The sequence below is a fragment of the Zootoca vivipara genome, chromosome 1 (assembly GCF_965207765.1).
Source record: "Zootoca vivipara chromosome 1, rZooViv2.hap1.1, whole genome shotgun sequence".
In the NCBI taxonomy this organism is placed as follows: Eukaryota; Metazoa; Chordata; class Lepidosauria; order Squamata; family Lacertidae; genus Zootoca; species Zootoca vivipara.
The window spans coordinates 25,968,849-25,982,202 of NC_142582.1; the positions used below are offsets into that span (position 1 = coordinate 25,968,849).

Consider the following 13,354-nt stretch of genomic DNA (forward strand, 5'->3'; position numbering starts at 1 on the left):
CGCCCGCCCCCAAAATCTGTGCTCCGTCCCTGCACACGGCACACCCTGTCCCCAAAACGCGCACCTCGCCCCACCCCCAGAATGCGTGCCACGTCCCTGGGGGCAGCGCGCCTGCTCTCCGCCCCCGGTGGCGGAGCATGAAGCTCCGCCGCTGCATAGGATTTTGCCCAAAATACTGAATGCATAGCTTCCGGTAGTTAGAAACCATTTATCTTAACTGGGGGTGGGGGGTGCTAACTGAGTCTATCTTCAAAGATCACAGTGGTTGGCCAGAGATATAAAGCATCAGGAGGTGCTGAAGATATCTTGCACCTAAGGGCATTGAACATTAAGACAAGAACCCTGAACCTGGTCCAGTATAATATGGGCAGCCAGTGGAAGCTTTTAAGTACCAGTGTTATGTGCTGACATGTTCCCATCAACAATCTAGACGCAGCAATGGGCACCAGCTGGAGCTTCCAGACAAAGCAGAAGGGTAGCCCCGTATGGAGCACATTGCGATGATGAAGCCTTGAGAGTGAATGCTCATTAAATAGCCAACTTTGTCTAATACTCCTGCAAGCAAATCATGACGAAGGGTCATCTGGAAGCTACAGTAATGACATATCCAGGTTGTCACATTATCAAGACATGTGTTTCCCTGCACCTGTACTGCAACAATGGCTGCCTGCTGGCAGAGAGAGAGAGAGAGAGAGAGAGAATGCAGAATGTATTGATGTCATAACATGGCCTCTTCCAGAAGAGTTTTCAATACTAGCCCTGCCTCATGCACAACCTATATTCCCATATTAGGTATCAGTGGGTTAATTTAAGGAAGCATAGTGAAGTATTGTCAATGGCTAATGTTAAAATTCACAGGGTGATAGCCAGTTGTCAGTGCATGAGTGGAATGGACTTCACCTTCCCCTCACCCCTTTGGAGCTGTAACCAAGGAAGCCTCCAGGAGGAAGGGGAAGCCCTGTTGTACAAGCAGTAGTCCGTCGTCCCCCCCATTGGGTTTCACCCACAGTTTAAAAGCCAAGCAGCCTTGATGCAAAATGGATTTGTTTACAGTACAACCACATACACACAGAGAAACTCTCTCACATACATTTACTATACAGTACTCAGTCCCTGGTCTATACATGCTAGCTCCTAGGGGCTGAGGCAGTTTCAGCCCCCCCTAATTTTTTTTAGAGGGCCGGACCCTGTCAATGTTCAGAGGACATTTGGCTCTGTCCCATGGCTCCTTGTGACAACATCAGGACATCACATTGGGCCCCTCAATCAACTTGAGAAGCTGGTGCCTCTGCCCAGTCCTAGTCAAGATTTCAGGCTACTCTGAGTAATTTCAAGCTGCTTCATCCTAATGGACTTCTCCAGGAAGAAGAACCAAGAACCTTAACCTTTATTTGAAACCAGGCACACAAACCCAGGCATGGACAAACACGATATGACATTTTTCTAGGGATGAAACATTTCCTACTACAGATTGTGTGAAAGGGTTTAATCACAATTCTCCATGTGAAAACCCATGATTTCATTGACATGTACCTCCAGCATTAGACTCAAAACATTTTCTGGTGATGCTTTTAATTCTTAACATATTCATAACTGGAGAAAAACCCTGCCTTTGGATACAGAGTTCTCATTTTATGTAAATAAAACCTGCTCACGTTGACACCCAAAGGCAGCTAGCTGTCTCGCTGTGGACTGTAAAAGCTGGATGACATAATTGACAGTGACCTTGTGTATGAATGACCTTGATTTAAAGCACCTCAAGAGGATGGAATTTTATTTATTGGTTCAGCAGAGTTTTAGACTAACATCATTTTCCTGTTTCATAGATGAGTGCTGAGCATTAGAGTAAATGTGGCTGTTTATCAAGCCGTTACTATTTCTCAAAATGAACAGCACATAGATAGTGCAATGAGTTTCATTATACCATCCCTTACATATTCCGAAAATCATTAACTTGGCTGCAACAGTTTTTTCCATGATATATGATAATGAAGTAATAAAATACATAAACCTCTTATCTAAACCAACATTTGGAAGCTGCATTTATATGGCTTTGTGTAGCATCTGGATTCCTCTGTGCCATTTTTGATCTATTTAGAGAAGCTGATTAAATTTAACACAAAGAAAACAGCAAACTCTTTCCCAAAGAGAACAGCTTAGTACAGCTCCAAGAAAAATATATGCAAAACACTCACAGATAGTTTATAATGAATTATAACCCCAAAGACATGTTTTACATTTTCATATGTTTGGGGGCCATAGAACAGAGGTATGTTTGGATCACTGTTCTACAATAAGAGTTTTGACTGGCACTTCATTCATTTGTTTGTTTTCCCTTCAGATACAGTAACCGCCACAGGGACGCGGGTGGCGCTGTGGTCTAAACCACTGAGCCTCTTGGGCTTGCCAATTCAGAAGGTTGGCAGTTCGAGTCCCTGCAGTGGGGTGAGCTCACATTACTCTGTCCCAGCTTCTGCCAACCTAGCAGTTCAAAAGCATACCAGTGCAAGTAGGTAAATAGGTACTGCTGTGGCAGGAAGGTAAATGGCATGTCCGTGCGCTCTCGCTTCTGTTGTACCAGAAGCGGTTTAGTCATGCTGGTCACATGACTCGGAAAGCTGTCTGTGGACAAACTCTGGCTCACTTGGCCTGAAAGTTAGATGAGTGCCGCAACCCTATAGTCACCTTTGACTGGACTTAACTGTCCAGGGGTCCTTCACCTTTATCTTACAGTAACCTTGTAAAACAGAACATTGAAAAATACCACTACTGTATTCATGTGCATCCAGGAAAATGGCCAAGCAGCTCATATTACTTTTTTTTGTTTAAAGCCAAGTGAATGTTCCCATGGCTCATCCTCTTTCAGATGGCAATGCAGGGCCGGCGCTATCATTAGGCAGAGTGAAGGGGCTGCCTCAGGCAGTTGATTTTGAGTGTCACGAGAAAGTAGCAAACTGTTAATTATTTAATGTACGATTATTGCATTTTTGCTCCCAGAGAAAGGGACTTGTGGTATTTTCTTTGAAAACAACTTGGCCAGCTTGGGTTCCCTATGCACCCTGAGCGTGCATAGGGATAGGTTTGGGGACGCATCCTTTGCTGTTCTGTTGTTCAGTCAACAAAATGCCAAGGGCCAGCCCTCTTGCAAGTTGGAGAATTTCACAGTCATAAAACTTTATAATGCAAGCTCTGTAGCGTTGTTGTTTTTTATTCGCCAACCATATGAGTATGCAGAGTTTTATGTGAGCACTAGCGATATTTAAGGATACATTGTAAATCAATCAATCAATCTTTACTAATGGTACTCTGTTTACTGACATTGTTTTGGAGTTACATCCAATCTGATATGCTGAAATGTATATTTCCTTGAAGTGATGATGGTAGCCATTAACAATAATTGTTATATTTCTTATCCTGTCTCTCTACCTATATAACTCTCTGTTATATTAGTTTATGTTGTGAACTGTCCTGAGACCTAAGGGTATAGGACAGCATACAAAACAAAATAAAAATAAAATAAAATATTTCGTGCTTTTATCTTGCATTTTTATGCTGTGAACTGCTCTGAGATCTACAAATGAAGGGTGGACTACAAATTTATTGAATACTAAATAATAGCAGTAGTAAGGTAAAGGTAAAGGGACCCCTGACCATTAGGTCCAGTCATGGCCGACTATGGGGTTGCTGTGCTCATCTCGCGTTATTGGCCGAGGGAGCCGGCGTACAGCTTCCAGGTCATGTGGCCAGCATGACAAAGCCACTTCTGGTGAACCAGAGCAGCGCACGGAAACGCCGTTTTCCTTCCCGCTGTGGTGGTACCTATTTATCTACTTGCACTTGGATGTGCTTTCAAGCTGCTAGGTGGGCAGGAGCTGGGACCGAGCAACAGGAGCTCACCCCGTTGCAGGGATTCGAACAGCCGACCTTCTGATCGGCAAGCCCCAGGCTCAGTGGTTCAACCCACAGCGCCACCCGCATCCCATAGTAGTAGTAGTAGTAGTAGTAAGCAATAAATATGTAGGCAGATTATTTTTAAAAGTAAGAATGATTATCTCAGCTTCCCTCAGAGGTACTTGAGTAAATCCTATCAATGAATGGCTCAGTAATCTGCACAAACGATGTTGGCTAGAAATCTGTATCCTGAGGCAAAAAGTATCATTGACAAGCTGAGAGGAGGAGGACTAGAGGGCGGGGCATTGTGGATGGAAGCAGAAACATTACAATACTGGGTGGTGGATGCTGCATGATCAATTTTGGTTTGAGTCACACTTCACAGTTCCACCAAGTAACTGTAAAGTCAAGAGACACGATCACAGTGCTTGAAGGCTTAAAATAAAGCCATACAGACATGTGACACTTCTCCGTATCAACCCCCAGCCCCCAAGAAAAAAACCCAGTTAGGACCAACAACACAATTGAGGATTGAGGATTGAGTAAACGTTTAAAACAGAAAACAGTGAAGCAAATAACAGTGTTTAGCTGCACGCACAGGTCTCGTGTGGAAAGAAGAAAGGGACATGTCAAAATTAATGTGATGCCACCACAAGACAGATGAATTACAATGTGGCTGGCAGGGGGTGGGGTGGGTATACGATGGGATACTTGATGATGGGCAATAAATAACAGTAGCCGTGCTGTCAATAACAATATCCGTTACACAAGCAACGCCAGCAACACTGTCAAGAAGATCGAAAACGCTTACGTTGTTTTTTGCAAACCACCAGATTTGGCCGAGATCATATAAGTTTAACAAAATATGTACTGCAACAGACCAAGTTTGGGTTATGATAACATGATGAAAAGATGCCGTGAGCCATGTTCTTAGTGATGACAGTCTTTAAAAGACTTACTGGTAGGTGCAATCTACACACATATTTAAAAAGTTCCAAGAATGCTTTTTCCAAAAAGTGTTTTTTTTTAATAAAAAAAAATACATTGAATTTTCCCTAAGGCTCACCATTGCCATCTAGCGTCACATTGTGTATTGCACTTTAAACACACTTAAAATGTTTAATTTGCAGCTGTATAGCTGAGTCTTGTGAATATGAATGGGCTATCACACATTTTTTAAAAAAACACAAAAAACCCCATACACCCTGATTTATATGAAGGTGACTTACAAGGTCAATACTTATTATTGTTGCTTAAAACTAGGACTACCCTCCACACAGCCACCATTACTAATTCTACTACTTCTTACCTGTACAGATTTCTGCTGGTATTGGTACTGAGAACTCTGCGATGAGGCAGTTTCTCCTTTTTCAAATTGGTTCTTCACGCTTGCCAAACCTCCAGGTATCCTACAAGCCTCTGTTTCTTCAAGAGCCTGGTGGGACAAACAAGGGTGGTGTAGTGGTTAGAGCGTCGGATTAGGATGCATGAGAGGAGGGTTCATATCCTCACCCAGCCATGAAGCTTGCTGGGTGAACTGAGCCAGTCGCTGTCTCTCAACCATCATCTTACTTACAGGTAACTATAGTTGCTATTCTGCCTATTCTTCCGAATGACGCTTCTGCATTATTCATATTTAATGCTATATTGTTATAATACTTGATTGGGAGCCACCCAGAGTGGCTGGGGAGACTCAGCCAGATTGGGGAGGCTACAAATAATAATAATAATAATAATAATAATAATAATAATAATAATAATAATAATAATTTTGTCGGATTGCTTTTTTTAAAGAAAAATAAGTCAAAGGAGTTTTAAAATATTAGAAGTGCACACAGTATAAGATGCGAATTACTATGCAATGATGATGTTGTTTGTTTTGTTTATGCAGAAAATGCCTTTTGACACTTGTTCCTTGTGTCCCGAACAGCAGCTCATTTGCATACATTTCTTAATAAGCCATGCCAAAGTTAGAAAGCAAACCTATTAGGAGGCTGTCATCAAAATCCTTACAATATGAATGGGCTGTACATTATGAAGATTCCTACTTAGAGAAGCTTGCTGTGGTATTATATTACCTCATTGATTTAAAAGATTAAAGCCATACTAACAATAAGCAGATTTCAGAATCCCCTAATCCAGAGCTTCTTCAATACCATTAACTACTTTACACTGTCAGGTGTTCAGAGACAACGAAGAGATTCTGCCTTTACACAGCTACGAATTAATCTCTTTTCAAAACCAACATGCAAAGTCTCAGAGGCCCCTTCCATAATGCAGATGGATTAGCACACTAATGCACGCTGCACTCTGTGTTTGGAAAGAACTGCATTTCAGACACTGACCCAGAGAAAGCCACAAAGTAAGCTAGAAAAGCCGAGGCTCAATGACAAGTTGGAAACTGGGATTCCAGCGAGACTTTTAGAACAGTGGCGTGTCCACAATGCATCTGGAAGCCACTGGCTCCTGACAACCACAATGATGACTAATCACCACCACTTAGGATCTATCTATCTTCCTTTGTTTTCCTTTGTGTTAATAGGATCCTTTTATTTTGAACACCATGTAAGAGGAGGAAGCAGGAAGCAGGAAGGGAGTGTGAACCAGCAGGTAATTTTAGGACAGGGGTGGGAAACTGTGAACCCCAACTCCCACCAACCACAGTCACCATGGCCAATGGTCAGGAAAAACAAGAACTGTGGTTCAAAACCATATGGTTCCCCATCTCTGCTTTAGGGTAATAACCCGGATCCAAAGCTCTGTCTGGAGTTTGGGTCATGCATGTGCATGTTTGGCCTGGGGCAAGCTATATACATTGTGCACAAATGCACATGACACACCAACAATGACTGCTTTTTCTAAAGAAAAGCAGCCTGTTTGAATCTAGAACAGTGTTTCCCAAACTTGCGCAGCCAGCTATTTTGGGGGACTACAATTCCCATGATCCCTGACCCAGGGCCAGCTCTAGGGGTAGGCTGGGTGGCGCGGGGCGCCAGGGCGCCAGGGCGGCAGGGGGGTGCCGCGCAGCAAAACCGCACAGAAGCCGTGCTGCACGCTGCGCCCACCCACCAGGGTGGGGGCCCCAGAGCAATCTCCGCACCACGGTGCCAGGGCGCCCGACATGCTTGAGATGGCCCTGCCCTGACCACTGGTCCTGCTAGCTAGGGACGATGGGAGCTGTAGTCCAACAAGAGCTGGAAACACTGATCTAGAAGCCTCAGGTGACCAGGAGTTTACCTCATCCTTTCTCCATTTTTCTACTGGCCATGTCCCCTTTCCTCCAAACTATCCTCAAGATCCACATGTGGATATCAGATGTGAAGTGGGAAGGAGGATCTTGAGTATGAAGATGGCCCATCGGAAATGGTAAAGGACCCTCCCCCCCCCCATTCACGGCTTCTCTGATAAAATTTGTCCCCTCCCCAGCTGTTTTTATTTATTTATTTAATCCCTTCAGGAGAATAAGTTGCTGCAGCTGCATTGCATGCATTTCTGTATATCATGTTGTTTGCCCCTAAGTATAGAGATCCTATTTGTTTCTGATACATTACTGCGTTGTTCTCTAATATCCAAGTGTGAGTGGGTGAAGCATATATTTCATTCTTTGGGTGCCAGCTTGACAAATCTGCACATTTGCTTCCAGCATTCTTATATATTAAAGCTGTGAAAAACAGATGAGCACACACTTTGCAAATCTCCATTGCGCACTTTGTTTTCCAGGAATGCAAGGGGGTATATTGCCAGAGTGCATTGTGCAAGTTTGTGGGATAAAACAACAACAACAACACCCATACAAACATGATTTGGACAGGTATGAATTCACTCAGAGACTTCATAACTCCAAGGTTAAGAAATTGCCTCCCAAAATAGCTTCAAAAACATATTGATTTTTTTAAAAAACGAAAAAAACATCCTAGAAGAAGAAGAAGAAGAAGAAGAAGAAGAAGAAGAAGAAGAAGAAGAAGAAGAAGAGGAGGAGGAGGAGGAGGAGGAGGAGGAGGAGGAGGAAGAGGAGGAAGTAGTGGTGGCAATGGGATACTTTTTAAATGGTATATTTCCCCACTGATATCAGGACCATCTCTACCATTAGGCAGAGGGAAGAAGTTGCCTTAGGCAGCAGAAACTTGGGTGGGGGCAGGCAGCAGCAGTGAAGTGTTGGAAGAAACAGTTGAATATGCTACACAATGTGCCTTGAAACTTCAAGCCAGCCTGTCATCCTCTGGTGTGGTGAAGGGAAAATTAAACTAGCAGCCCAGTTGGTTTCGGTATGTGGAATGGAGAGGGGCACCATCTTTATCTTCACTTTCATTCAAAATGATTTACATGTTACAAGGAGTTGACTTCCTTGTTACAAAAAAGAATCTCACTTATCTCCCCTACAGCAAAAGGTGGGAGTTGGCTCTCTCCCATCTGGATCTCACCTTTTGCGAATTACTATGGAAGGGCAAAAAGACACACTTTTCTCTGTATCAGGGCTGGAAACTGCATGGGAAGAATAAGAAACCCACCGAAGGGCCAAGAACATCACCTTCAAGGGAAGGGAGTGGCAAGGAGACCATGGCAAAGAGATATGAAGAAGGGTATAATGTCAAAAATTAAAGAACTTTTTAAAAATCCCAGCAAGGTGTCCAAAACAAAGCAAGCAAAAATTTTGTCTCATGTTCTATCTAACCTCCTGCAGTACTCTAGTGGTACTAGTAACTTTCTTTATTGTGTTTTGCAGGGCTTTGGGGCCATCCAAAGACGGATGGAAAGCAGCAAACATCGTGGCAGGGGGATTGGACACCACTGCTTTGTGACAAATTACTTTGCTGATAGGACTTCATTAGAATATAGCACTCTGCCTGTTTAACTGAACACTTTGCTGCAAACTAGGAGATGGCGGAAGCAGTGACCTTGGGAAAGGTTACCTCTGGCAAAGAAGAGTCACGTCTTGTCTATTGAAAGAGAAGTGAACTATAATAAACAGGTATGGTATTTTTAAAATGTCTTTCTAAACCACCAAAAAGTCTATAAAAACACTCTCATGATAAGGAACCGGCAACTTCATTCCCCATTCTCAGTTTAGTGCGCAGAGTTTTCCGTCAAGATTTTCCACATGAACAAGAGGTACGAAAATTCTTCTCCTGCACTGTTTGTGTGATTTTGTTAAAAATCAAACCCTGTTTATGACCTTGTTTGTCAGCCCCAGACAAAGGGGGCTGTGCTGCTCCCTTCTTCCACACACACCTCTGTTGCCTTTCGCAAAACACACAGGAACTTTATTTGCCCAACAAAGACGGCTCCCTCCTGGTTCCTGCCGTATGACAATCATTTTGGACTATATCAAGGGGAAGTTGAGATGTCACACCCTACATTTAGATTTGGGGTCCTCTGTTTTGAAATGGCAATTTCACACCAGGGCACTAAATAGCCAAAGCTGCCAGGATCTGACATATTTCTTAAAAACAACAACCCCAAAACACTATAGCAACTAGCAAGTCAGTGGGGAATGTAATTTTCTTGAAATGTCCAAGTCATTTTGGGTAGCTAGTACATATATCTGGTGAGCAACTAGGCATGTCCTAACAAAACAGCACCGGTTTCCAAAGGATGCAAAAGACATGAAGTTACGTTTGAAGATCTATGTTTTGGCAGAGCAAATGTGAACAGCCAGTTATATTAGCAAGCGGCCATTTCATGCATGCCTAGCGCAAGCCAGTGAATTTTCAGTGATTTGTGGTGGGCAATTTTAGTCTGACACTCTTTAAGCTCTCCGATGAATGTTACTTATATAAAAGGCCACTAGCAAATATCTACTGTCTGTTCAGACATCCTGTTTGGGAGAAAGTGGCTCTGATTTCAGTGTTAGGTTTAGCTACGTACTGAGTCCTTAAATTGCACAAAAGATTAAATATTCAGTAAATTTACAATACAAAGGTGTGTAGAGTTCTTAATACAATTATTGGATTTGGAGAGAGATTACAGGTTTCCATTAAATTCTCTATTTTAATTATGGAAGCAGTGTATCTCTTTCTTTCTCCAGCACAAAAACAAACAAGTAAAATCTTTTTTTTCTAAGCAAAAATGAAATGCCAATCAACCAAGCACCTCTAACGCAACATTTGTCATGTGATAGGTAGAATAGGTAATAATAATAATAATAATAATAATAATAATAATAATAATAATAATAATGTAATAATGTGCAGGTTGGTGCTTCTGACAGCCAGCATGGCCCATGCTCATGGATGCTAGGACTTGGGCTCCAGCAAAATCTGGAGGTCCACATGTTCCCCTGCTGTAGAGTTTGGGGACCAATAATAACCATCCCACCTGCTAAACAGCAAGAAGTAGATTAGGCAATACCTTTAAAGTCTGCACATTACCTGGGTACTTCCTTTGAGACACTTAGTGATGCAAAGCTCTATGTATTATGCGTGGAACTTTTATTCTGATACTTGTATTCTGGCACTATTAAATGGGGCTGTCAAAAGAAGATTTGTAGTTCCTTAATTGCTTGACTTTTAAACAACCAACCGATTTTCATATTAAATTTGCATATTACCAAAACCACCGTATGGGCGTGTTTTTAATGTATCAAAGAAGACAGATTCTGTTTGCGAAAATTTAAGTGATCACTCACTGTCGAAAGCAAAACACAGCCTCAAAAATAAGTATTGTGCCATGAACTTACAGCCTCATGAATTAAAATTTGCCCCATCTCTGTTTCAAGTTACCCTCTATGTATAAAGCAACTTTAACAGTGCATCCCAGTGCTCTGAACTACTTCTGAGTTCAATGGGACTTGTTCCCTGCTAAGTTTCTGTAGCAGGGATGGAGAGCTTCTCACCAGGCCTCCTCATTTGGCCCAGAAACCATGTCCATCTGCCCCAAATCTGATGTCATATGTGACATCAGGTGTGGAACAGGAACAGATGCAGCTGAATTGGCAACTGTTGTGGCCAAGATCTGTAGAAAGCAGGAACGAGGTCTCTGTGCATCAGAAGTTCAATCCTGCATGGTTATGTGCGTGCATTTTTCTTCTCGCTGTTCCTTTAGTGGCAGCATTGAGACCCTCCACCTCATCTCTCCCTGATTTGTTCTAGGAAGAGAGAAGTTGGAAAGCCTCTCTGGGTGGATAGGCAGTGGCAGAGCCAGTCAGGCAGCAGGGCTGCCAGCTGTAGCTGCCACTGTCAGGTGTGGCCCCTCCCACAAAGCTAAGCATGTGAGCATAGCTGCATCTTGTGCATTGACACAAGTTTTCACATGCAGGGTCAGCTGGAGTGGGTATACCCTAAACGGCCTCAGCCCTGTGTACCAGAAGGAGCAATTCCACCCCCATCCTTCTGCTCGGACACTGAGATCCAGCGCCGAGGGCCTTCTGGTGGCCCCCTCAATGTGAGAAGTGAAGCTACAGGGAACCAGGCAGAGGGCCTTCTCGGTAGTGGCATCTATCCTGTGGAACACCCTCCCATCAGATGACAAGGAGTTGAGTAACCTTTAGAAGGCATCCGAAGGCAGCTCTGTACCCCTGTACAGAGCTTTTTTATGTGTAATTTTATGTATGTGTGTGTGTGTGTGTGTGTGTGTGTGTGTGTGTGTGTGTGTGTATATATATATATATATATATATATATATATATACACACAAAAAACAGAAAAAAGAAGACACAAAATGAACACAACATAGCGCAATAGCAACATTACAATAAAAAGAATATCAATTCAATCTTATATCACAATCTTTATCGACTTCCTCCTTTCCCTCCCAACTACGTTTCTTTATAATACTTCCTTAGTACTTTCCCAATCTTGATTCAAATCTTTTTAATAATTATCTAAACTTATTAATACTCTTAATAACTTATCAGTACTATAAATCTCTTATACTTCTTTCAATATGCAATTCTATTCTAGTTAAATCTTAAAATTCAATACAATAAATAACACTTCACTAAATCTTAATACATAATAAACTTAACTAGCACTCTTCTACAACCTCCTTTTACTTCCAAATCTTTAGCTGAAAACTGCTAATCTTACTATTTATTATGTTTTTATGTGTATTGTGCAACATGGGGGATATGGACAAAACCAGGGCATCTCTAACACTCTGGTAATGGCATATTACCCTATGTAAAGCAGCCAATTTTATAGAACCATGGATATGACTGCAGGCATCAAGCCTTCTGCTGGTTCCATATTTCCCGGGATTAGGAAATCCATCTTCATTACAATTCACTAATCATTTCAATGATCTTTTAACATTCCTGTTGCTTTTCTTGCAACGGGAGGCAGCTGTGGCTGCACTGCAGTCATTTCAAGCAACTACTACTACAACAACAATACGAAGCTGCCGCCGCCATGGGAATCTGCAGCTATCCCTACTCCTTTAACTGGTTTATCAAGTGACAAGAGTGTAAACAGATCTCATTTCTCTGTTGACTAAGCCAATTCGAACAGATTTTATGCCTTCAGCAGCAGGAAGAAAAGAAATTGGCCAGCAGTATGATGTACACAGTACGAATTTTTATCCGTCCTACCTTATATTCAATCCTAGGTAATTTTAAAGATGCAACACAATCTGATTTGGCAGCAGTCGTAAAGTACCATTAATGCTGGAATGTAGCTAAATAAATTCTAATCAGAGTAAACCCACTGAAACCAATAACCAAAATCAGTGCCTTCCGTTGATTTCGATTAGTCTGCTCCAAATACTGTATGAGCAGCACCATACAACTCATTGGGTGGTAAGCAATGGTAGTCCTACTCAGAGCAGACCCACCGAATTTATTATACATTACTAACTTAGGTTCATTAATTTCAGTGGGTCTGCTTTGAGCAGGACTTGGTTGAATATAACCCATTGGGCCAAATTCAACAAACTGGTCCCATTACGGCAAGCCCACACAATGACTTCCCCCCTCTTCCCTCCCCACTGAATTCTCTCTCTCTCTCTCTCTCTCTCTCTCTCTCTCTCTCTCTCTCTCTCTCTCTCTCTGTGTGTGTGTGTGTGTGTGTGTGTGTAACTAAGTAGAACTGCTCACATATTGTGTAAGTAAGTAAGTAAGTAAGTAAGTAGAACTGCTCACATATTGAGGAGAGGAGAGATTGTTCCACTGAGCAAGCAGGAATGCATGTGGTGACAACATTTGTGGCAGTGTGACATTAAATCCTACCTATTGTACAGGGTGAGTCTTTTGAAAAGAGGCCCCGTGGAACATGTGTGCTCTGTATCTATGGGGCCTCTTTTAAAGGACTCACCCTGTATATTAGCATGGGCTATGTATGTATACAGGTATGTATGTATTTTATTTACTGCATTTATATTCCACTTTTTTCTCCAATGAGTTCAAGGTGGTATGAGTTCAAGGGGAAGAAATGGAGGCAATGAGAGATTTTACTTTTTTGGGTTCCATGATCACTACAGATGGTGACAGCAGTCACGAAATTAAAAGACGCCTGCTTCTTGGGAGAAAAGC

At 42.3% G+C, this 13,354-nt stretch overlaps 1 protein-coding gene across 3 annotated transcripts in view; it reads right to left on the bottom strand.

Annotated features, from left to right (window-relative positions):
• XIRP2 (xin actin binding repeat containing 2) overlaps positions 1–13,354 on the bottom strand; it is a 100,102-nt gene that overhangs the window by 39,788 nt on the left and 46,960 nt on the right. For all 3 annotated transcript variants that reach the window (XM_088660846.1, XM_088660857.1, XM_035133058.3), the window contains one exon: positions 5,201–5,326. In XM_088660846.1, the coding sequence (XP_088516972.1) occupies positions 5,201–5,326 (126 nt within the window). The remainder of the gene's footprint in view (positions 1–5,200; positions 5,327–13,354) is intronic.